Below are 24,978 nucleotides of genomic sequence, written 5' to 3'. Positions count from 1 at the left end.
TGCATGAGGACCACACTGCAGCATCTACAGCTTCTACTGAGGCCAGTCTAACCCATAGCCCCCAGCCCCGAATGGAGGGTAAGGGCTAAGCCAAGTCCACTTGGCTTCCAGGGACAGGATGAGAATCACAAGGCTCATGGCCTCCAGTGTTTTGAAAAAAGCTACCCCTGAAACTCAGAGAAGTGCTTTAGCACCTCCAGTTACCATTTACTTCTATGAGCTGGATTGGGTTGGTCCACAATCCCAACTCTCCCCCTGCTCCCACCCCAAGCTCACACTCATTTCAGGGCTTGCCAAAACCTGTGATCACAAAAGAGAAAATGAGAGCAGCTGATCAAGATGGGACCCCGAGGAAGGCAAAAGAAAAAAAAAAAAGGTGAAGGGAGGAAAGAAGCATACCAAGTATTTCAAGGAAAACAACTTAAAAATTAATGAGTTGTCAGAAAGGGAAGACATCACAAGAGGATCAATCAGGGAAGTTTTTCTGAGCACCTGTCAGTTGATCAAGGAACATTTACTGCAGGCCCGCTGTGCATAAGGCACTGCTGGAAATGTTGAAGTGGATACAAAGATGTAGCATATATAAAAAAGAAATGTTTGGGGAAAACTGATTTTAGCCTCTGACGTCAAGGAGCTTATAATCTAAGTGGCATTCATTAAATCTAAACCACTCTTCCTGAAAGGCCCCGGTACTTATAAACTGGCTGTCGAGGTTTCTTTCATGAGTGCCCGTGTCACTCTCTCCCAGGGCTTCCATATGAGATTTTGTGTATATGCCTCTCACGAGCTTCCAAGTGCTGCGGCCAGTTATTGCTATGGGGGGAGGGAATTTTCAATAGCGGTGGTTAGGGAAGACTTTGCAGAGGAGATCAAATTTAAACTGGGTCAAGAAGAATGGATAAATTTGGAAGTGCAGAGTGAAAGCTGGAGAGCTTTCCAAGGCAGAAAGGAGCTCATAAGTTTAGCAAGGAAGTTAAGTGTACATAGGCCTAATTATAACATGATAAATGCCCTCCCACCAGTATAGACAAATGACAAAGGAAATGCTCAGAAGGGACAAAGAAGTTTGGAGAGAATAAAGAGAGGTCCTTGGTGGGGGTGATATCTGAACGGGGCTTTGAGGGATGACTAACATTATATCAGGCTGAAGAGAGAAGGACATTCAAGGTACTAGGACCAAAACAGGCAAACACCGAAGCCAGAAAGAGCAAGTCTGGGGTAAGAATGTGTAGAGCCAATACTTTGATAATATTAAAGATTCCATCTTCCTCATCAGTTTTCCTCCTGCAGTCTTTCCAATAAAGCAAGGCCATGATGCTTACTAACGGCAGGGCAGAAAAGGCTGTGTGCTAGAGTAAAAGCATTGTAACTACTCAGCTGTGACGTTTAGACTCTTTATTTATTATTTTATTATTCTTTGATATCTCTAGGATGAAGATAAGGAGTCTTGAAAGTCGGGTTTTATTGAGAATGAAAAGGGAGTTCTAAATTCTAAGAACTCCATTCACATACCAAAAGCAAACTTGGACAACTGAACGTGGAGATTTACTCTAAGCCATAGATACAGGGAACTTGGGATATGAGGTAAGGAGAGTCATTTCATTAGGGAGAAAGTAGAAAGACTCCTAGCGTAGGGAGAGAAGGATTCAGAAAGGAAGAGTAGGTTTTAAAGAAGTAAGAACATCTGTGACTTCACTTTCCTTCCTCTCAGGGTCAATACTCGTGTCTCTGTGTGTGTGTGTGTGTGTGTGTGTGTGTGTGTGTGTGTGTAGGGGGCAGGATGGGGATGGAGGGTGAGACAGAAATTGCATGATGGGTAAATGGACCACTTTCCTAGGCATAGCCTGGGGAAGATTGCGGGCCACTCAGAGAAGTCCTTCTTGTGACTCAGAGGCATATGCAATACGGCTTAGGGGCACTAGCTCATGATTGGTAGAGGGAGCTGACCAGCTAGTCTGAGAAGACTCTGTTGGCTTCCCAAAGCTTGAGCAAGATGCTCAGGACATCCCAACGTTCCAACCTCCCCCTTTTCCAAGAGTCAGCAGATAAAGAGTCCTAAAGTTGGAAAATGAAGGCTGTTGAAAGGGGAGACCTTGAAACCACGGGCAATGGCAGAGTTGTGGTCAGCAGCGGGACATGCCAACATGTGAACAAAAGCCAAGGAGTCACTCACATGCACCAGCAGATTCAGTAAGGACAGTAGCCACTGAACAGAGACAGCAGGATGGAACAGCAGAAGCAAGACTGCCCAAGGACCTGAGCACAGTCACTGGAGAACCGCTTCCCCCGTCACCCAGAGGTGACTTCTACTCCCCCATCCACTAGAGCCATCTCGGGGAGGAAGACTGGAAGACACTTTGAAAAGCTGAGCATTTATTCCAAAGAGGCAATTTGAAGCCCAACATAAGCTGTTGGGATAAGAGAATGAGTTATCTCTGACTGGCAAGTTCAAGGTCATCTACCTCTTCCCACACCCTCCTAAATAAAGCCAGATGGGGCTGATGAGGAATTTTCAATTAATTATATGAAATAAAGAAAGTGCAACTTACTTTTGCACAGTCTAAGTTGCAATGTGTGGGAGGTGGGAAAATGGAATAGCATTGACGGGGCAAGGTCTGAAAGCTCACAGGGAAATGCGGTCTAAAGCAGGGGTTTGCTGACTGACAGTCACTTTGGGCTTTCTAAAAATGCAGCTCTCACTGTTCCTTTCCAGACCTGCTAAATCAGAATCCCTCAGGGGAGGCCAGGGAAGCTGCATTTTAAAAGCTCTCCCTGTGACTACATTTCGGAAAACAGTTATCTAAGCACTGGTACAAGAATTAGCCTTGGACATGACGTCACTTCCTCCCAGTCTGAGGGAAAAGACAAGTGCAGCACCCAATGGCAAGTGCCGTAATTGGAGAAGTGACTTCAGCCAGTAAGGTGGTAGGATAGAAAATCGAGATGGCTGGTACAAACTGGTCTCAACATGCTTGGCTGTGAACAGCAGGACAGAAAGTCGTTACGGGGTTGCAAGGAAGTTTGTTTTCATTTTCCTGTTGTCTTTTAAAGTGGGAGTTACTGAAGACATATAGGCTGCAGGAAGGGGCAAGTGGCCACTGAGAACTGAAAACCTGAGAAGGAATAACTGATTGGAAACCTTCTAGAGGAGCCACACAGAACCAGCTGGGCTCAGAGTCCATGGCTTAGTCCTGACACAAGACAACTTTTTCTCTGCCACTGGGCTGAGGAGGGGAGAAAGAGGCACTTGTGGGGAGGAGAATGAAAGTTCTGGAGAGTCACCGTGGGGCCAGGGGGGGGGGGGGGGGGGGGGGCGGGTCACCTAAGGGCTGATAAAGATACATCTCACCGTGGGGCCTCTTAGAACCTGGAGATAAGATCAACTTTCCTTGCAAATTTTAGCTCCCAGTCCACATTTAGCAAAGACAAAAATACCCAAAGGCTTTCTTCAGGGAGGGCTGTGGAAGTGGATTGGAATGGAAGGAAATTCTTTTTTTTTTTTTTTTTTTTAACTATATCTATGTATTGTTCAGAAGTTTTGGTTTTCATGAAAAAAATGTTCTTATATAACCATGTAGCTTTTTAAAAAAATACCAAAGCACACTATGACATTTTTGGATTGTATGTAAAATGCATAATACTTTTGGATAAGTTGGAAAATAAGAAAAGATAGAACTTCATCTAATAACTGCCTAAACAATTTACCAAAACATGAACAAGGAAGTAATCACGAATGGTTTAACATAATATTACTAACTGATTAACTTGGCATGTTTAATACTATGTACGTCCAATACATTTTCTATGCTCATTATATCCGAACATAATGCTAGCTGATCAATAAAATTCTTTGGTTCCACTGCACACTTTTATTTTAGGACACTTGCAACAGACACGACAAAGAAATGTTCAGTTTCAAATACACTAATGAAAGTATATAGTCAAGTTAAGGCACATTAAAAAAATCATGCATAAAAAATGTCTAAAATGTTTATATTTAATTTCAAACACCAAATTTGTGTGTTGCTCAAAGCAAGTTAAAAACAAATTGTCCATTATGGCTTGCTGAATGGCTTAATTTTAGAGATTTTCCTTAAGATTTGTAATAGCTTTCTCTAACTCAACGTGCTGCTGGAGATACTTCAAACATTTCCTGTTAAAAATACATATACATCCAAAGCAAGGAGGAGAAGAAAAAATTACACCACCTAACAGTGGTTTTCTCTGGTTGTTGTAATCTGGATAATTTTTTTGCTGGTGCTTTTGTATTTTACAAAAATAATGGGTATATTATAAAGTTAAATATAAAGAGTTTCATCCACTGTGCCGCCCGTAAAAGACCACAGAATATTTTTGTGTATTTACATGAATGTGATAAACAAAAGGAGTTGTGTGACCATTAAAGAGGAATATGGGGAAGGGGAGCTCATTTAAACATATATTCGAGGAGATATATACTCAGTTCTCTGAAAAATGTGGTAAGGAAACATTGGGCACCTAAAAGTTGAAGGCTGAAGTCAATTCCACTTTCCAGGGCTACCAAGCCTAGCCATGTCTCCAAAGAAACGCTCGCTCCCCAACTTCAACAGCAGAGACTCAGACCCTCCAGACAATTTTGATACTTGTAATAAACAGGACACAGATAATTGTGGTGTTTCCTTTTTTAAAATGTGTGTCAGAGTTAACAACATACCGTGATCCATCATTATTATTGGCGAATCTTTCCTAAAGCACTTCAGGCCTCCAGAAAGGTCCAGCGTTAGGTACAGCAGGCATACAGCTTCTTTGTACGTAAGAAGTCCCAGAAAGGTTCTGGAAGTGGCGTTAATGAAGGTAAAAGTTCATCATTAAGAGAAAATGTTTCTCTGAATCAAAGGCTTCTTTTTACCTCATTTGTGAGGTGGACTCTCCTAGTTCTGTACAAGCCAGGCTCCAAGTTTAGAGGGTGCTAATTCCGGTCATATGATAATGACCAGGGGCAACAGCAAGGAAGCACCTAGAGTAGACAGAAAATACACTGCTTTGGTTTTAACTCACCTTCATGGTGTATGTTAGAAGAGGCTTCTACTTAATGCTCCATGGATTGAAAACACTTGAACCAAATATATCCCAGCTTGGGATGTCCTCAGCTTCCCCACATTTCCCACTCTTCACTGGCAAACAAGTACAACAGTGAGACAGCACAAAGCGTGGGCACGGTGGATTGATTGCTGTTAGGGCCCCAATTCTTCACCCTCCTGGTACCCTCCTCCTTTGCCATTTCACTGTGTGGTGCCTTTCCACGCTGAGCTTTGCTTGGGGCTTGCTTCTGGGGAATGCAGATCAGTCAGTAGGGAGGGTGCAGACTTGAAAGGGGCTCCTGGGACTGGGCTCGGTTGCTGTTCCCTCCTGCCACCTCATGGAAACATGCCTGGGGCAGCTGCAGGAGGATGAGACACAGAAAAGGGCTGAGTCAAGGCCACCTCCCCAGCGAGCCAGGCAAAACTAGAACTACCCAGAGACGCCCCATCTAAATCACTGATCTAACTCGTAAACTAAATCAATGTTTACAATTGCACGCCACTGGGCTTTTATGGATGTTATGCATTACTTCTGTGGCAACGGTTAACTGCTCCCATAGGTTTTCATTTACTTGACATCTCTCAGTGTGGTATCTCGTGCCGCTTTTCTGAGGCAGGTTTGGTAGCAAAGACCTTCTTTGCTGCCACCACCTCCTGACACTCCCTCGACTGTGGATTCAGTCCTCCAGCGCTGAGCTTCTACTCTGTGTAAAGTGTTCTCATTTAATCCTCATAACCACCCTGAAAAGCAACTTCCTCATTTTGGGGAATTGGAGGAAATGAGGAACTTGAAGCAGCAGACTGTTGAAATTATCTATCTGATGTCACCATAAACTGGCAGAATCAGGGCCCAAACGGAAGACCTCTGATTCTGAGTTCAGCTGTATTTTCCATTACATCAGAAATGATAACCAAGGCTTAAAACTAGCAGACTATGATTCTGTCCAAAGTCATTAAAGACAGAAAAAGTTTGTTTTAAAAAGGCAACTGAGTTTTATTCCATTATCCAAGATAACTGAAGTAGTTGACCATTACAGGGCTCTTTTCTTCAAGCATCCCACCCTTAGCATTTTTGTTGCTTAAATGTCCTTTAAGACATTGCTATTCCCAGTTGAGAAACAGCCAACCAGGAGACTAAATTATATAAATCTTCCATTTCTCAGTTTTATCTAAGATTTTATGTTCAATACCCCTTTTCAGCCAATCACTAATTATGTAAATTGTAAGTGTGAAGATTAGTTGTTCCTTGGTGGCAATACTCAATAGAATAAAAGTACACCCACAAAACTAGAAATTAAGAGAGGATACACAAAATATGCACCCATTTTAAAGGTGATTTTCTGAAGGATGTAATAACAAGCCAGATTCTTAGCCATCTCTCCCTTTTGTGATTTTGGCTCTTAAAAAACAGAAACAGATCAATTAAATATTCTAAGATAAGGCAGTTTTCTAAGGGTTAATTGCAGGAGGTTATAGGGGTAGGATGGAAATGGGGGAAGCAGAACATAGAGAATTAAGTAACATTTTGCTGAATGAAAATCACACCACATGAGATGTCATATAGACACTGCTAGAAACTTTACTCCAAATTTAGTTTACCAAGTCTAGCTTGATTTTATTAACATATTTGATTTTATACCTATGTTAATTTAAGCACCTAGATACTGGAATGATAAAAGACAGGAAAACAACTGTTTAGTTAAAAAGTAGTTAAACTTTTAGAGGATAACATTTTGTCAGTGGTTGTTGCTTTAGAATTTAAAAACTGAATTTTACTTTGCATCTTACTCCCTTTATGCATGTAACTTGGAGCAGAAAATTCCCCCTTTAACAACTTCAGAGCGAAGCAAGAAACCACAGTGGTTTGCAGGCCACTAATTCTGTTACAGATGAAAGCATTCAATTATCTCTATAAAATTCAATTCCTTAGAAAATGTGTTTATGATTGACTAAGTACGTTTTTAAAATGTGGTGATACCACATGCTATTATTCAAGATTTTGATTTAAAAGTTGGAACAAGGTAACTTGTGGTTCTTGGGTAAAACAAAGACACTAATCTGTTTTTTCAATATAAAAATATTTTCATTATAAAAAGGCAACCTAGAATACTTTTATTCCAGATGTTAGGCTAGGCTTGTGTAAATCTTCATTTTTTCCCACTACAGCCCAAACATACTTAAAAATTGCAATCATTTAAAAGTGGGTCATCGGTTATATTAATATCTTATTTACATGGCATTTATGTTTAAAATAGTGTGATCAAATACTGCCAATAACAAGTTAAAATAACTTAGAGATAAGATCTCTCATGGAAAAAACCTTAACAAGATCTAAAAACAGAGTTAATTCTAGCTTAAGTTCAAGATGGGTGGTCTCGATGGAATCACTGTTGGGCAGTGGTTAAGGCCTCTGTGATGATTGCTACTTCTCACCATAAAAGTCTACAAATACACAAAATTCTGCATAAAATTTCAGAGGGTTCTCTAGATTAATCATCTCCAGCTGTGAGCAGAAAGTTAAATTTCACTTAATACACACACACATATATGTACATGTTTAAACTCCCCCCGCCCCACACCAGCAGTCCATCCTCGGCTGGGGTTATGGCTGGTGTTCTCATGTCCTCTGCCCCAGCCAGCCAGCTCAGTAGCACAATCTCTGTGTAGATTACAAGACCCAAGGTGTAGAGTCATGTATGGTTTTTACCTCCTGGCTATCTAGGTGCTATTATTAGACGTGGGCTTCACAGTAGCACCTACCTAGCTTGTGGTTGTCAGTTTTCTGCTCACCATTCATAGCAGCTCAGTAAAGTTGTCCAGCTTTCATGGCACGTTCAGATCCACAAGTTCTGTTCCAAGACCTCATTTTGACTGGCCCCAAAAGTCCTCTCCATCTATCCAAATTCAATGCATCCTTGAACACTGTGCTTAAATCGTATCTTGTCCTTCCTCGTCCTGCACCACACTGTTCAGAAGCGACTTCTCCTTCCTCTGTGATCTTATCCTTCCTGAACTACTTTCTACACTTTTTCAACAAACTTATTGCTGCACAGCATTAAAGTAGGTACAAAAAAACTGAAGATTATATAAAAACTATGGCAAATCCCTATCTCAAATAAGGTCACGTAGCTCGGACTGGAGCACAGTAACACACTCTGTTCTCATGGCTTCCTAAAGATCGTGTTGGCTTATCACAGAACTTGCTACCCATAAGTCTGATTCAATGTTCTTGCCCTCAGTTAGTGTGGTCCGCTTTAAGAATGCAATTAAGTCTATGTGCAAACTAGCATCCGATCAGTTCTACAAGTATTTTCATATCTATTCATCGCAGCAGAAAACAGCTTTTATGTACGCCTTTGACTTTTGGATCCCTACATTTGCAAACTTTTCATTTTTAGGTTGGGCTCATCTTGTATTATTTTGATGAAAAGGATGAGTCTGTTAAAAAGAAGCTGGATAACTGCATGGTGCAAATATATTCTTGGGCAGCGGATGAACATGACCTTCACCCTAGTCCTTGGGCACACCTCACGCTGAGAACGAGGGCACTGGAGTACATCTGTGTGATATTAATAGGCATGCTTCCCACACTAGGACTTTCAATTTCTTTTGAAGCAAGTGGGAAAAAAGGATTTGCCAACTGGAGAGAAAGGCCAAACATACAAATAATACTTCTCTCCTACCCTTCAGCCCCTTGAATATGCACAATTATGGACACTGGGGTTGCTATAAAAAATCTTCCGACGCAGATAACCAGTGTCACTAACACCAGGGTAACAAGCAGGAAAGCTCCCAGGGTGAAGTGACGATGGAAAAGGATCTCTTCTAGACGTCTGTCAACTGAAGTGATGTTGCAGTTCAATGCTGGAAGGCTCCTTTTAGATTGTTTATAGAGTTGCATGGTGTAGCAATTTAAGTAGGATTTGTTCAAGTAGGTTTCCTACCAACACAAAATTGTTAACGAAATCAAGCTAGGCCCTGGGCTGTTCAATGCCAAGTAGCATAGTGTATTTTAGATTTTGAGGTCCCTTTTGTTGCATCCTAACGTAGGTGTCTTAAATGGTCTAATGAAAGCAGTCTGCTAATGAGAGAAGTATTGATTCATCCTAGGAACTGAGTTCCTGCCAGGCACAAAGAAAGTCTGGTTGATCTAAAAAGTTTGTTTTTCAATAATTTCATGATGTTATTAATTATGAGTACGCCTTACGTATTATTTTTCAATGAAATCTTTAAAAGAATACCATTTGCTGTTTCTGCTAAGAGTACATTTTGAGGGTAAATGTGAATTTCACTTTCTAGTCCATTTACAGCACAGATCATGTGTATTAGATCATTATTTGGTACAGGCAAGCTCTGAAGCAAACTAAAATGCCTAACCTACTAGCACTATGAGGTGCGTTTTGTGTGTGTATACTAAGCAGTGCGTTATCTGTCTGCCAGGGGAGTGGGATAATCTTTTTATATAACACCAAACTTAAAAAATAAAAAGATGCGCTCAATAGCATAATTCCATTATGTGAAAATACACACAACAAATTTTTTTTGTTTCTGTACAATTTAGAGTGTGGTCAGCAAAATATAATCCCCTCTAAAAAAAGATCAGTTTAAGTCAAAATCAATGAAAACGATTAAAAATTAGTCCCATAATAACATGGTAAACAACTCAAATCGCTTTTTTTTTAATGCTAGGAAAAATGTTCACCTTTCAATGGTGACAGTACTATTAACACAGGTAGAGAGCCAACAAGGTAAAAAGTGAAAGCACATACACAGACACACACAAATATATATAAAATTTGACCAGAAATCACAGGACATTTAAGCAACGTTTTCTTAACTTTTTTTTTTTGTTGTTCTTTAAATAGACTAAAATATTTGGTGTGGGTGGTGGGAAGGAAATCAGTATTTCACAATTTTAACTTGAAAACCAGCTGAAATAAAGCCTCAGCTCACTGTTTAATTAAAAAAAAAAAAGGAAACACATCATATTTTGACAATCATAGGATTAAAGCTTACAAAGAACACATCTACCATCTACATCACAGTGCACAGAGGATGCAGTCTGAGGACTACCACAGGGAAACAATAACAGACTCTGCATCCATCATATTGCATTACAAAATTAATGCCGTCTTAGAAAAATCTCACCTCCCGTGGTCGGTGTTGTAGCTGGTAAGCACCTGAGGGGTAGGAGGCTATCAGAACTTAGGGTGCTGCTCTGTCTGGATCAGGACACCCAATTCCTTCACCTGCCATTGGCTGATGCATTTAATAATCTCAATACAACATTCACTGAGAATAAATATAATAATGCCACATTCTGGCTTCTTGAGCAGGATAGTCTGGGGAATGTAGTAGAGGATAGAGCATCAAAGGCCATATTTTCCCTCAAGAGAGAAGAAATCCACAGCATTACTCAGTTTTCCTTTACTGTGAAAATTTAAATTTAACCCCATAAAGACATGATCTGTACTTACATATACACACAGGTTCTGAAAAACTTTGCTATCTAGTTGCCTCTTCTGTTTCATTAAACCACCAGTTATCTTCCCTGGATTACTGTGTTAGTCTCACTACCACGTTGGTGCCATTAGCTATTATTGGTATAAATCTCACATTCCATACACAATAGTAAGTGATTGGAGGACACATATGCTATAGGGCAGCTGAATTTAACCGCAACTATTACAATGTTTAAGGTGAGGGTAAGTCACAAGAACACTTAAGGCTATCAGCTCCTCCTTGGTGTGCCTGGGGACTTCCTGGGTTTAGCACTCAAAGTCCTGCATCCAGGGGACTGCCTCAGTCCCAGGCACACCAGGGCAGTTGGTCACCCTAAGAACACTACTCACTCCTCCCTTAGTATCGCTAGAGAAAGGGTAAGAATTTTCAAGAGGAAATAGGGCTACTTACGAGGGAATTGGCTTAAAAATATTTTTAGGACATTTGCTAATCATTAGTTCCTAGAAATATCTTATTTAACAGTGTCAATTTTAAGAATAGCTGGTAGAACGTAAGCAAATTGTTGAGCAGTGTATAAAAGTTCATCCTTGAAACCTGTTTTCCCACAAATCCTCTATACGTTCTTCTGGTTTTGTCCAGTTATATAGTATTTTACTGTATCTTTTTGAGATTTTGAGAGCTAAATGAATAATAGTTTTATATTTTTTCATATTATTTTCTTTTTAGGTGAAAACACGCTTTGCCAACTATTTCCTACATTCTTGTTTCATATATTAACATGAAGACTGCCAACTGGGGCTATTTCCCTCAGATTACAAAGGCCCAGAATTATGTTACTTTTAACTGTGCTCTACCAGAAGGTCTGGCCTTGGGAAAAGATGGCCAAAAAAAAAAAAAAAAAATTCTCAGATATGAATGTTTTTATTTTGCCTACAAAATGCTGTGATCTAGCTCAACAACCACACAACTGCTTTCATCTTAGTCTTTATAGTTTTTCTTGTTTTGCTGTCTTGTACAGAAATGGTTAGTGTCACAGTCTCACTATCACTAATAAAAAGATATAAATATTTATGCCTTAAAGGCCAGGGTCAAAACAGCAAAAATGAAGCCTGAGGTAAAGTTGGTCTAAGAAATGACCATTTTGGGTTCTACATTTTGCCAAAAAATAGGGTGTTTTTTAAAAATGTAAAAGCCATGCATGTTACCTACTTGCTATGTATGTGATAATTCTTTCTCTTGATTAAAATTAATGTGTGTATATTAGTTACATAAAACCAACAAATGACTACATTCTTAATGCAGGTACATACATTCATCAGAAAAGGACCCTAATCGTTTTCACCAACATTTTTTTTTTGCTGTTTGAACAATCCAAGAACATGAATAAAGAGAGTGACAAACAAGTATTTTCTAAGGAACTTACTGAGAAAGGAAAATCTCTTTGGAAGAAAAAGACTTCAGTAAGACTTCTATTCCTACAGACAAATGCTGAGAACTAATTTTATGTCACAGCACTGTAATCGGTAGGACTGACAGAGCCAGAAATATGGCAAAAGTTACCTAGTGAATAACGCTGTAAAACCGCCAAAAGCTTTAAAGCCACAGGGAGAAAGAAGAGTCAAGTGTGAAATGAAAACTCTGTAATAGTGAAGCACTTTTACAATTCTAAACCCTCACTTTTGTCCTTAAATCAATATATTACGGATTTCATGGTTCAATAAATTAGCATCTTTAATTAGAAAGAGAAAGTAAATCCCTACCCCCCACCCAAAAGAGCAAACTGGAAATTCTATAGAAAGTAAGAGCTTGTTTTTTTGTTTTTTTTTTAAAGAGGGTAGAAGAATATAATTTGGGGGGAAATTTGGTTGGAGAAACATCTAAAAGTCCTTTGTGTGGAGTTAATGAATCCTCACTTCAGTCCTAACATCAGTGGTACTATTCTTTCAAAGGGCCCTTACATCTCAATCAATGGTGAAATTTTGGGTCTATTATGGATCTCATGGCAGCAAACCAATTGACACTGAAGTTAACTCAGGCTAATACACTCTGGTCAGATCCTCTGTGAATCAGAAATGGCCCAAAGAACTTTGGAAAATCCATTTCTGTTGAGCACAGCTAAGAAAGTCATCTTGAGGCTACCCTTCAATACAGGAAAACTTGACTTGGTAGTGGTGCTTCCCAGGGTATCTTAAGCAGCAGTCTTAAGCCGGGGGAAAGAGCAGGTGTGGCAGACACACAACCTAACATTATTTAAAAAAAAAAAAAAGGTAACCTTAAGCAAGTACCTTCCAGAGACCACTCAGAGCTTTTTTTTTTTGATGTTCCAGTTATGATTCTTAATTGTCAAGCTGCCTAAAAATGGCATATTAACTGAACTGCCAAATTAGGACCCTGGCAGAATAAAAAATTTACCCTGATGGTCTGTCCATGAAAGGAAAATGTCTGCAAGAAACTTAAGAATTTTTTTACTGATATGAGATTTAAACAATAGAATCATTGAACACTGTTAAAATGTATGCAAATAACCCCTACTGTTAAGATTTTTCTGTGAGTGTATATATAAATCCATACATACACATTATATAATTTATTTCCTACTAAAAAGATTTAAGGCAGTTATGCTATATATAAAGTCAGCTATAATATCCAAGATAAAACAGTTCCTACTCAAGAAATTATATGAACACATTAGACAAGTTCTCATCATAAAAGCTATCATGAGGCTATCTATATCTAGTATAGCTCACATTTCCTGGTTGAGGTTTCAAACATAGGAATTCCACTCCAAGAGATAATTTGTCCCTCAATCCCCACACACAAAAGGTAGTCTTGAACAGACAAAATATTTATGAAAACTTGAAAAGGAAGATATAAAAGGAATTCAACAGGACTCTGACAACCTCTAGACACCACACACTAACATTATTACTCTTGATTGTACTAAATACAACAACCCAATATGCCCCAAGGTGGAAACAGGGCTAGTATTATGAGGAAATCATTGGCTGCAACTACCGGAAAAGTTCATAATCCTGAACATAATTTACAACAGAATCTGACGATGTACGCTATCATCACAAAAACATTTAACTGGATAGAATTTCTGAGCCATTTGTAAGATTTAAGTGACTGACCAATCTCAACAATGTCAACCTTCGTGGTGAAGGAATTTGGACCCTGGGATTGAACAGCACCATCCTTTTTGGTCTTTAGTAAAGTTCAAAGGAGAGAAACATTCCGATGTATGCAGATACAACACGGTTGGCAAGGAAGAGGGCAACTAGCAAAACCACTAGGGATACGTGTTGTCAAGAGAAGGGAAGGAAGAATAAAATTCAGTTGATGAATATAAAGGACTCAGCAAAATAAAGTTCACGAAGGAAAGAAAATGGGCAATAATGTGTTATGTCTAAACCTCAATGTGTTGCACCAGAGTAAGAGACAAGATCACGGGTTGCTTATGTCCACAGTCTACTTAGTTATCTAAAGAGATACTGGGGAATGGTGGAGGGGTGGCAAACTGTGAAGCTGGAATGTTCAGCTATGAAAGTAAAGACTGTACATAAAGACAGATGCTAAGTACAGTGAGGATTGTCTTGCGTTACATTACTTCCCACCATCAACCAGACCAGGAGGGCACTGATTATTGAGTAAATGCTCAAAGTATTTAGTTATTTAAAAAAAAGAAAGATGTTAAAGGTATATTTGGACAATTTTTGGAAGAGGTAGAGAAACCAACTGGGTATATATACTCTTGTATTTGATTTCAACTAGCAAGAGACTAGACTGATTGTTTTTCAAGTTCAAAATCTTAGTCTTGATGAAACTGACAATAAAGGCACAAATAAAGTGAAATTATCAATAAAATAATTTTAACAAAGGAGAATATCTGGCAATGTTTAAAGGACAGATGAACCAAGCAAAACTAGATATGATGTGAGGTTTAAAAAAACCCCAGATATTAACAATTTGCAAATATATACTTAGAATACAGAATAAGAGTACGAATACAGAGTAAGAATATATAGCTTTCAAGAAAAATTAGGCAGATTTTCTTCTGGCAAAGTGACAGGTCCTGAGAGAGAAAGTAACCCCACACGACTAAGATGGCTTGAGAGTCAGTACCAAATCCCAGTTATCTTTTTATTACTCAACATCTATCACACTGGGTAGGTAAAGAACAGGCATCAATAAATGTTTATTGAACGAATGTATATCATAAGGTACAATTAGCACACTAACTGGTATAGTTCAAATCTAGTCAGGAAAGTCAAACTTTTTTTAAGCAGTAAAACTTTTTAAATAAAGAAATCATTCTATTGGAGTTCCTACGTGGAACTCCAACACAGAATAAAAATGAAGCTGCCACTGGCCAGGCCAAAGTCAGTGGGAATGTCACCAGCCTCCAATTCCCTAAACCAGCCCTAAGGTGTATGTAATCCACTGTGAAAACCACCATTCATCTTAGAAATGTGACAGAAAGCATGATCATTCAGTTCTCATGTTGTTAAACTGAGGAAATTACCAGCACTGTGTAGAAGAAATTCTAAATGATGTTGCTAATCTAAATAAAGACAAAATTCTACAGAGAGGAGATCTTATCACTTAGAAGAATGAAAACAAGCCCTATAAAGGGAAAAAACAATCGGCAAAAATTAGGCCACAGTGGCCAAAACAGAATGCAAAACCAGCATCGCATTAAAAAGCAAGGAAGACCACTGAACACACTCATACAAATGTAACCACCACCACCACCACAAAGTCAACGGCTTGACAGGTCTAACCGCTGAATACTTGGGTGCTTCCAAAGAGGTGAGTCCCAGTTTCATACTGTACAGAAGAATGCCACCAGAACTGTAGAGATGTGATCCACTACTGAAATGCTACAGATGGCACTGCTTTGCTTAACATATCAATGCAAGAGCAACTGCCAGGATGTTCTACCACTTTCAACCAGACAAAGAACAGTGTTCCCTAACATCACTACAAGTCCTCTAGTAAGCAAACACTTCCAAAGGGCAGAGCCTCCACATTTCCAACAGGTCTGACTGTGGTAATACCTGGGACATTTACTCTATCCACAGGATGGGCTGCAGAAGTAATCATTTCGGGCAGCAGGACATCTGGAAGCAAGCAGCCAGTCACTACAATGGTGAAAATCTGCCCAAGGCAGAACTGAAGAAAGGGTTGTTCAATTAAATGGTATTGACCTGGTGTAAACTTTTTACAGGAAGGATTTGAGGAAGAGGAAATATTAGTGAGAATGACACATGAAGCAATCTATCACAAAGTAAGGCCACCTTCAACTATTATAAACTGTAGAACCAATCTGATCCTCAAGTTTGGACCTGTGTAGAGGTTTTTGTATAAAGCATAAACACCTAGTAAATCATGAGTTTCCTTTAAAATAAGCCTTTGCATTTGATGCCATTTTCTTTGCCAAGAATGCCTATTTTTCTCTCCACAAGGCTTGCTCCTTTCTCACCGAAGTGTTAGCTCAAGCATCACTACCTTTCAGAAGCATTCCCCCTGCTATGCTTTATCACAGTACCCTGTTTTATCTCCTTCATAGACAAATAAGCTAATTAAGCATTATAGAAACTGCTATCTCAGCAAAGGCAAGGGCCTTATCTGTCTTGTTCACCTTTACCCAAAGGCTAAGAAAGTTCCTGGCACACATAACAGGTGAACAATAAATATCTGTTGCATGAATAAAAAATTACTATACCAAGTTTACATAAACACATACATGCATACACAAATATAGAAAAATGGGGAATATCTAATAGAAAACAACCAATGCTGAAAGTACTGAAAATAACACCTGTAGATAAAGGTGAATATGGTTTCAAAAAACAAGTACCAAAGATAATCTGTCTTTAAAAATATGAAAACTTACTAGAAGGGGACCAGGAGTGGTTACTTTCCATTTCTACTGAGATGCAAACAAGAAATGTTTAAACTGCAATGAGTTAACAATAAACATAAGGATTATCTGCTGCAGGGTGGACTTCCAACAGAGTTTCCGACATCTCCTATCACTGTAGAGCAAAATGCATGGTTGGTTCTAATAGTCACCACATATTCAGGATTAGTTAAGAACAGCTCAGAGTGTAGGTAATTATAAGCTAAAAAACTTGCTAAACTGCTTCTCCCCCAAATTTTAAAATTCAGAATTCATAATTATGTAAAATAACATAGATTGTATAAATTTAATACAACATACCTTAAAAACAGATGGCCTTTACCTGCTGATCACACCTCAGCATTACTTTTCTAGGTATTCTGCTGAAGCAATTACATTTACAAAAGGTCCATTCCATAATACAATCTGGTAACTAAATCAAATGAAACTCAACTCAAAGAGCACTAGGTTTGCTACTGAAATATTTTAAAAGACCTTTTTAAAGAGTGTTTATCTCTATAGATTGAATTTTTAAAAAGGATAAATATATTGAAATAATTGTAGCATATCCCTGAAAATAATTATACTGCCACCTGTGCATTTTTTAATGAGGTGTAAAGATGAATCAAAAGACTGCTAGGTTACACTAGTCTATTATCATCTGCTGAAACTGAGATCCGGTGTAAGACAAAGGGACTTGCTCCATAAGATTTGTTACCGTACCCCAGAATTAACTGGTGCTGGCGGTATCAGTGCAACCGTTACTGGTGATGGATGTCACGCTACACTGTTTTGGTATCAGGACAAAAGTGGAAATGGAGGAGAGGTCTGGAAAAATTTCCATAAGGTTTTAGCAGTAAGTAAACAAACACAAAAAGAATGAATATTTAAGACCCACTGAACACATTAAGGTCAAGGATTTCAAAAGTTAATCCACTTTTCTTCCCCCAAGAGTTTATTTTTGGTAAAAGGCAGAAAAATTAGTTTTTCTACAAGGGAAATCTGCTTCTAAATGATAATTTGAAAATCTTGATATATATTATATATTAAAAAAGACACACAAAAATAACAAAGAAGTGGGAATAACAGATTAGGTACTGTAACTTTATAAAGGCTTGCCTAAATCAAGAAGCAGCACACACACACCTAATTTATGCAAACTAAAAATGTATATAAACAGCACAATACTGTGATACTGGATCACGATACATTACCTGTACACATAACTACTACTGTTATTAATAAACCTTTGGGACACTCAGTTTTATGCCCAGCAAGACATCAGTAAGTCTTTAAAATCTTCTCTTCCTCCTTTATGGGAGGGTATTTCTAGACACTAATTTTCCCATCTAATATTCAAACATAGGAAACCGATTCCACAAGGTGCTTTAATTGATGAGACCTCAAGTGCTGTTTTCTCTTGAATTTTTGGATAGTAAACAGTCCACGGGGACCACACACAAATACTATGACAGAAGAGTTGGTACATTAAGTCTTTTGATGATGGGACTTGACTGGTGACAAAGCTTTATGACATGCTTGAGCAACGCACTGAAGGGGATCCCATCTGAGTTAATACTTTGTCCAACCACTGTAGAGGTCCATTCAGATGAAGTTCAATCCAGCAAGGAGTGCTTGTTACTGTCTGCCTTCTGTTAAAAGAATGCAAGAAAATAATTATGAAATTAAAAGAATAACATGGCTATGGAAGAATTTAGATAAATCAAAAGGTTGTATCAATATATACTAAAACCTAGATTCTTTTCTGACCGAGTATCAAGTTTGCATATCTATTATTTTGAAAACTGTTTAATCCTCAAAGTACTTATGTGACTTTTTTCTTTTAAAGAGAAAAAAAAACCACTGTTTTCCCCTCAAATTAAAATTAGTAGAGTAAGCTTATATTTACCGTCCAAAATGGGACACCTTTAAGAGAGAATGTAGTCACTATAAATAATCACTGGCAGGGCAAGAGACGTAAACCAGCACTGTCCCAAGCAAACCAGAATATATAAAGTCACCCTACTTATTAATCATCCACAGAATAGAAGATACTCAAATAGCAAATGAAGTCCAAATGGAATAGGATTCAAATTTAAAGTATAGCAAAACAAAAGAGAATTCTGACCCAAGCTTATCACAGAATGTTAAGAGTTGGGGTTCAACTTTCCCTGACAAAGCCAACAACCAACATCCCTTTTAGCAAAATCATGCAGGCTTTTACTAAGAAACACCTTTAGTACTTCAAACAAAATGAGCTACCCTCTGGGAATCGCAAATTGTTCAATGACATCCTGTCACTTCCACATACTGATTTTAGTTCTTATTTATTATATACAATAAGTCAGTAAGTCTGCTTGCTTCTTCGACATGACAGCCCTTCAAACATGAGAAAAGGCCATTATCAACTCTTCACCTCCATGTGACACATGCTCAATATAATTTAAAACTGTATTTCAAAGGATGTGGTTTTCTGTAGCAGATGGTGTCAGTGCCCCACTATACCCTTCAGATTATCAGTGTTCTAGTCTAGCCAATTTCCAGTTGTAGGCATCTGCATTTCTGTGCCTGAGAACTTCTCTGCTCCGTCCACATATATAGCAGATCAGAAGTGCCAGGAAATTAACATCCCCAGGAACAGACCTCAAGCAATGACACAGGAATTGGCATTTAAAGGTCCAGTTTCCCTTCCCTCTGGGTGGGATAATTCTGTGTGTTCTTTACTGTTTTCCAAAGTTTTCCTAAGGGAACAGCTCTAGTGACCCACCCATTAGAGTAGATGGGTTAAGAATGGTACTGGCTGCCTTTCCTCCCTACCTCTCTTCCCTACTTCCTCCTTCCTGACCAGTGTTCCCTCCATTTCCTGAATAAACTTCTTGCATGCAAACCCTTGTCTCAGGGTCTGAGACACACATTATGTGTCCCCCAACTGTTTATTCGTTTCAGTACTAATTCACTTAACTGAGACATATTTCTCAATTAACTATGAATTCTTTACACATCTATATTTCCTGCTTACTACATGTCCTGATTTTTACGCTAAGCAATCAAGCTGGCAGTAAAGAAACTAAAAGGTAGTTTTAGAAATCCAACCATTAGATCTATCTCCTCCGCACCAGTGTCATTAAGGATAAAAGGTTCCACAGTTCACAGATATATGGGTATTTGATTTATTTTCATCTGTAAATGTTAAAGGAAACTACTTTATTATCCAAAGTAGATGTACCTGACTCCATTATCCATGAAAACATACTGTATATTACTGCTTCTCATATAGATTTTAAATTAGCTCTGGGTTAAAGAACAGCAGAGTCCACAGTGAATGAAGGGCAGTATCTCTCTCTACCAATCAAAACTGGTCTTAACAGGAGACCCACAGATATACATGGAATTCTCCCTGACCTATGCAATTCATATCTAATTCCACTGAATTTCTACCATGTTCTTCAACATTATGATCTTTTGAAGAGAAAAAAAAGTCTGACCTAACAAACTGGTATCAGATGGTACTATCGGAATCTAATTTTAATATCAACTATCAATCTAATTTAATATCAATAAAATCTAATTTTATTAACAATTTGATAATTTTTTTATCAAAGGGAAAAAAAAACTCAGCGTTTTTTAAAGTTATCACATCTCAAAGGGGAAATGATTAAAACAAAAGACAGCTACAGCAAAGTCAAAAAGTGAATTCTTCTACTAACATAACTTGGACAAAACAGTGACAAGTCTTCATTCTAGGATATACATATATAACACATATATTTATAAAAGTATTCAAACCAGTAGATCTCAAATCTCACCATCACAAAAGTCATACACCTCACAAAACTTAAGACAGGGAATCAAGTTCAAATGAAATGAAATAAATTCTGAAGAAGGGCCCAACCTGCTGAATGAAACAGGAGTACTATCACTATTCTATACGAGTATCTTCTTAAGCAGACATTCAGACAGTGAGCAATGGGAACTGAAGAAAGACTAAGTATTTTACTTATACTTTCATTTTTTAATATGTTGATGAAGTATTCCCTATCTTTGCTGTGGAATCCAATCAACTGTTTATCAATAGCGTAATCTACCTTACCCCTTGATGACAGATTAGCTTTGGTAAAACTCAATTACATAACTGCTACTTACTATCCTTAGAGAAGAGGTTAAGAGTCAAGCAGAGCTTTCCTCAAGTCCTGTCTCTACCACTTAGAATGTGTCCTTGGGCAAACTATCAAATCTTTTCTAAGCTTATTTCCAAATAAATATTAGTCTGGACCATTTTTTACCTTAGAAAGATTGCAACCTTATAAAGAAAGGATAAAAACAGCAACAGTAATTCTTAGCCATGTTGAAAGGCGTGAGATACTGCACCTAAAACACAGCACAGTGCCTGGCACCTAACAAGTACTCCCTTCTATTACTGAATGAAGTTCCACCTTTTAACCTTATACTGAAGTTGTCTCAACCTATTTGTCCAGCCTTATCCTTCTTTACTTTCTATACTCCAGTCAAACTGAACTGTACTCTACTGCTAGGATCATCACTTTCCACCCCACAAACCTGTGACTACTGAAATCCTAGGCATCTTTCAGAACCCAGACCCTGTGTCATCACTACCTCCCCCAGCCCCAGCGAAACATCTCTCCTTCCAAGAACTGACATAACCCTTCCAATGTGCCATTTATGGTATTTAACACTCTGCATTCTTTTACAGTACCCGTCCATACATGTTTTAATTCTTTGTTCCATAATGCCAGCACCGGAATTTGCAATAGTTTTGAATCCAGAGGCCTCCAACTTTCTTTTGTTATTTTACATAAAGATCTGCTGACTCTATAAACCTCAAGGAAAATAAATACACATGAATTTCAGAAGATACAAAGAATGAAAGAAAAAAGAATTACGTTGTGGAAATTTAAGAACCGAATATGTATTTCATACCGGTATTCTGCTCCCCACCCTTTCACAAAACTCATTCTTATGGTGCACATTCTAGTTAGCTGATACACGGCTTCAAAACCCTGATTAACGGACTGAGCCAGAAGAGCAGCAAATTCCTGGTTGTTGAAGATCTTCAGGTTACAGCCTACGATTGAGAAAAAGATTTAAAAATTATGTAAAAGGAATATTACTATTAGAAAATCATCTTAAAAGGGCTACAGATTTTAGAATATGAGCATGTAAATCATCTCCTGATTCCTAAAAGTAATAGCAAAGAAAAACTCAGCAAGTTGATACAATAGGTTTATTTACATTGTTGTATCCATACCTGGTGGAATTTTACACACTGTTGCAGGGTGCCAGCCGTATCTCTGATTACAATTGGGGCTCTGCACAAAGATTGCACTATCACTTAGGCACTCAGCAAAAACTTCTCCACCTATGTAATATAAGCGCACTCCTCTTCCTAAAACAAAATATATATGGAATTAGTTTTACAACATTTACTATTTCAGCATGACTTTCAAAGAGTCTTCTCAGAGGACAGTAAAATGACATAAAGTATTTTGATGACTTTTTCCATAGCTATGCTTTTTTGAAATCTAACTTTGAAACATACCACTGTACATTTTTCCAAGTATTTTTTAAAAATGATTTTATTGATTTGTAAAGATAATACGTGCTTATCAAAAATACTTAAGCAACGAAGAAAAGTGAATGGATAGCAAAATAAAAGAATTTCATACAAATTACAGTTATTTCTAAATAAATAAAAGAATTCATTTGAAGGAATTAACTAATGTCTGGGTTAATATGCCTTCATTATAATAAACAGTATTTCTTTAAAGAGCCCACTATGGTTAAGAAAAAAGGTAATAAAAATTATCAAGAGGTTAGAGTCATCTGCCCCTTTTATAACTATATATATTATGGGGGCAACTAGGTCCCTATTTATATAAGCAGAATTAGATAAGAAAAAATTATATTGGGAGATTTTAATATACCTTTCAGAATCTGACAGATCAAATATATACATAAAGTATGAGCGGATCAAATATACATAAAATATTAGCAATACAAGGATTAAAGAAAAAATTGTGAAAAGCAGAATTCTAAGATAGCACTTAAGAGTCTCACCCCGGTTTATTTACCTTCTCAATTATTCAATCAAACACTAATCTACATACTGCTTAAAGGGATTTTTCAGATGTAATTAAGTTCTCAAATCAACTGACCATAAGAAACTAAGACTACCTTCGGTGGGCCTGACTTAATCAGGTGACAGCCCCTTAAAAGGGACTGGGCTGGCCCTGGTGAAAGTGATTCAAAGTGTGAGCAACAGGAATTCAACACAACAGAGTCTTCACTGCTGACTGTGAAGATGGAGGGGGCCACGCAGGTGGCCTCTAGTTGCTGATAGCAGCCTCTAGCTTACGGTCTGCAGGAAATGAGGATCTCAGCGCCACAACTTCAAGGAAGTGAACTCTGCAATAATCACCTGTGAGCTTGGAGAAGGACCTCAAGCCTCAGATGAGAACACAGCCCAGCTGACCCTTTGATTTCCCTTTGTGAGACCCTGAGGAGACTCCTAACCCACAAAAACTGTAACACAGAAAATTTGTGTGGTTTTAGGCTGGTAAATGTGTGGTAATATGTTATGCAGCAAAAGAAAATTAATAAAAACCAACAAGCCAGATTTACTACATAAATATGGAACCTGGTGCCCTGTTCTCTTAATGACTACAGAATACTTATATAAAAAATAAAGTTGTTCACTTGACCATTAGGAAAACATTAAGTCCAAAAAGTAGAGATTTTTCAGGCTATAGTTTCTGATCAAAAGCACCCAATAAACTAGAAATCAAAAGTAAAAAAAGATGATCCAATAATTACAGCACTCTAAAATTTTGTACAGAAGTAAATAAGGTAGGGTAAACCTTTTGTTAACTTTTTATGCAGAGCCCTGATTAGAACATGGAAAAATCAGAACTGTTTTAGTTGAAAGAGGGCAGATATTCAGAGGCCTTCCTCACCTATAAGATACCTGAGTACCTTAGGAAGATTATATAAAATTTATATATCAAGCAAGATTTGAGAAATTCCACATGGAGCCAACTAACAGACCTCTGAAGTCACTAGCACTTTGCAATATCACATTGACTCTTTAGTGATCAGCATTATTTCTCATAGGAGGTGATGGTTAATTAAATGAACAGAAGCAAATTATTATTAAAAGAAGTTACTTTAAGGTGATGAGAACTGTGTTCAGTTATTTTTGTGGCGCTCAAACTATTTTTTTACCTCATTGTCAAAAAACTGACGACCCAAAGAGTTGTTGTTTATGTGGATTACATCTATGCAAACTTACCATATTATGTGTGAAAACTGAGATTCAAAAAAATTAATTCATTTGAAAATCAAAATAATAAACCCACTACATATTAACATAAACAAGTTTGTGAAAAATAACTATTTTGCAAACCAAAGAAAAAATTAGTGAGAAGAGTAGCAATGTTTTATATTTTTGCAAATATCCTTAATGTCTGGCTTAAGAGAAGACAGTAGAATTCTCATCAGAGTCTACGTTTAATTCCTTGCAAAATCGTAAGCCTTGTAAGCCTCTGGAATACCTCACTGTACAGTCAAGAGAGAACAAGAGTGAAAATGGCAAACAGCATCTTAGTACCACTGTGAAAATTGTTTTTACCTCACCAACTTGCTGAAAGGGTGCCTGGGATTACCACATTTTGAGATTCTATGAATTATTTTTGAACAAATTCAATGGTCGTGCTTGTTTTAGATATCCTGCATCAGATTAACAGTGTGCAGATCTGACACACGAATTCACTGAAAGGGGGAAAAAACTAGGAGATGTAAACAAACAGAAAAAAAATTCATGATTTGTTAAAATTACATCCCTAAAATCTGAACATGACAATTTTATGACTGGTAGAGGCTCAGCAGAGTAAAGTTATTTTAACACGTATTTATTGAAGGACTTCCCACTATCGAGGGTGCCAAATTAACAGAAGCTCAAGATAAAAGTTTGCAGATAGAAGGATCACCAGGATCTACTAAAAGCTGTGAAGCTGTGTACTTCAACATGACTGCCCTTAAGGTGGGAGAGAGAAGGCAGGCTTCTTTGCACACAATCTCTTGATGTGGTAAACCACGTAATGCTCACATTATGAGTATATGGCATTGGTTTTTCACATAAGGAAAACAAACATACCTATATGTCTTCTTGTCATTTCTACTGTAGCATTTCTGTTGACGTTAGAGAGTAAACCTAGGCAGAACCTCTCTGAATTTGATGGATCTGTGAAGCCGTCTACGGTGAGTGAGGGCTGTGATGCATGGAAGGTCTCTCCAACCCTCTGGTTTAATTCGTAATACGCTATTGAACACCAAAATGCAGGTTCTGAGTAAGTAACAGGCTGCAAATCTGGGGCAGAAAAAACAAACACATAAAAGAAATGTGTGTGAATAATTCAAGCCACCTCAAGCCAAGAACAGACTGAATATCATCACCTTTACATGTTCTATGCCAGCCTACACTGGCAACAGCCCAGGAAACAGACTTAACATCTACATCACGAACTCCAGATTCCA

At 38.0% G+C, this 24,978-nt stretch overlaps 1 protein-coding gene across 5 annotated transcripts in view; it reads right to left on the bottom strand.

Annotated features, from left to right (window-relative positions):
- Positions 1–17,360: 17,360 nt before the first annotated feature.
- The window catches only part of SMAD2 (SMAD family member 2), a 96,501-nt gene continuing 88,883 nt past the window's right edge, over positions 17,361–24,978 (bottom strand). For 4 of the 5 annotated variants that reach the window (XM_029222405.1, XM_029222408.1, XM_029222407.1 and 1 more), the window contains 4 exons: positions 24,599–24,811; positions 21,695–21,832; positions 21,367–21,511; positions 17,371–18,080 (listed from right to left, as the gene is read on the bottom strand). In XM_029222405.1, coding sequence (XP_029078238.1) covers positions 17,957–18,080; positions 21,367–21,511; positions 21,695–21,832; positions 24,599–24,811 — 620 coding nt within the window. In that variant the 3' untranslated portion in view covers positions 17,371–17,956. Of the gene's footprint in view, positions 18,081–21,366; positions 21,512–21,694; positions 21,833–24,598; positions 24,812–24,978 lie in introns of all 5 variants that reach the window. The other variant, XM_029222404.1, reaches the window with a different exon arrangement.

This window comes from Monodon monoceros, unplaced genomic scaffold (assembly GCF_005190385.1).
Source record: "Monodon monoceros isolate NGI ecotype Baffin Bay Population unplaced genomic scaffold, NGI_Narwhal_1 Super_Scaffold_1, whole genome shotgun sequence".
NCBI lineage: Eukaryota > Metazoa > Chordata > Mammalia > Artiodactyla > Monodontidae > Monodon > Monodon monoceros.
This window is presented reverse-complemented; position numbering and strand designations above follow the sequence as displayed.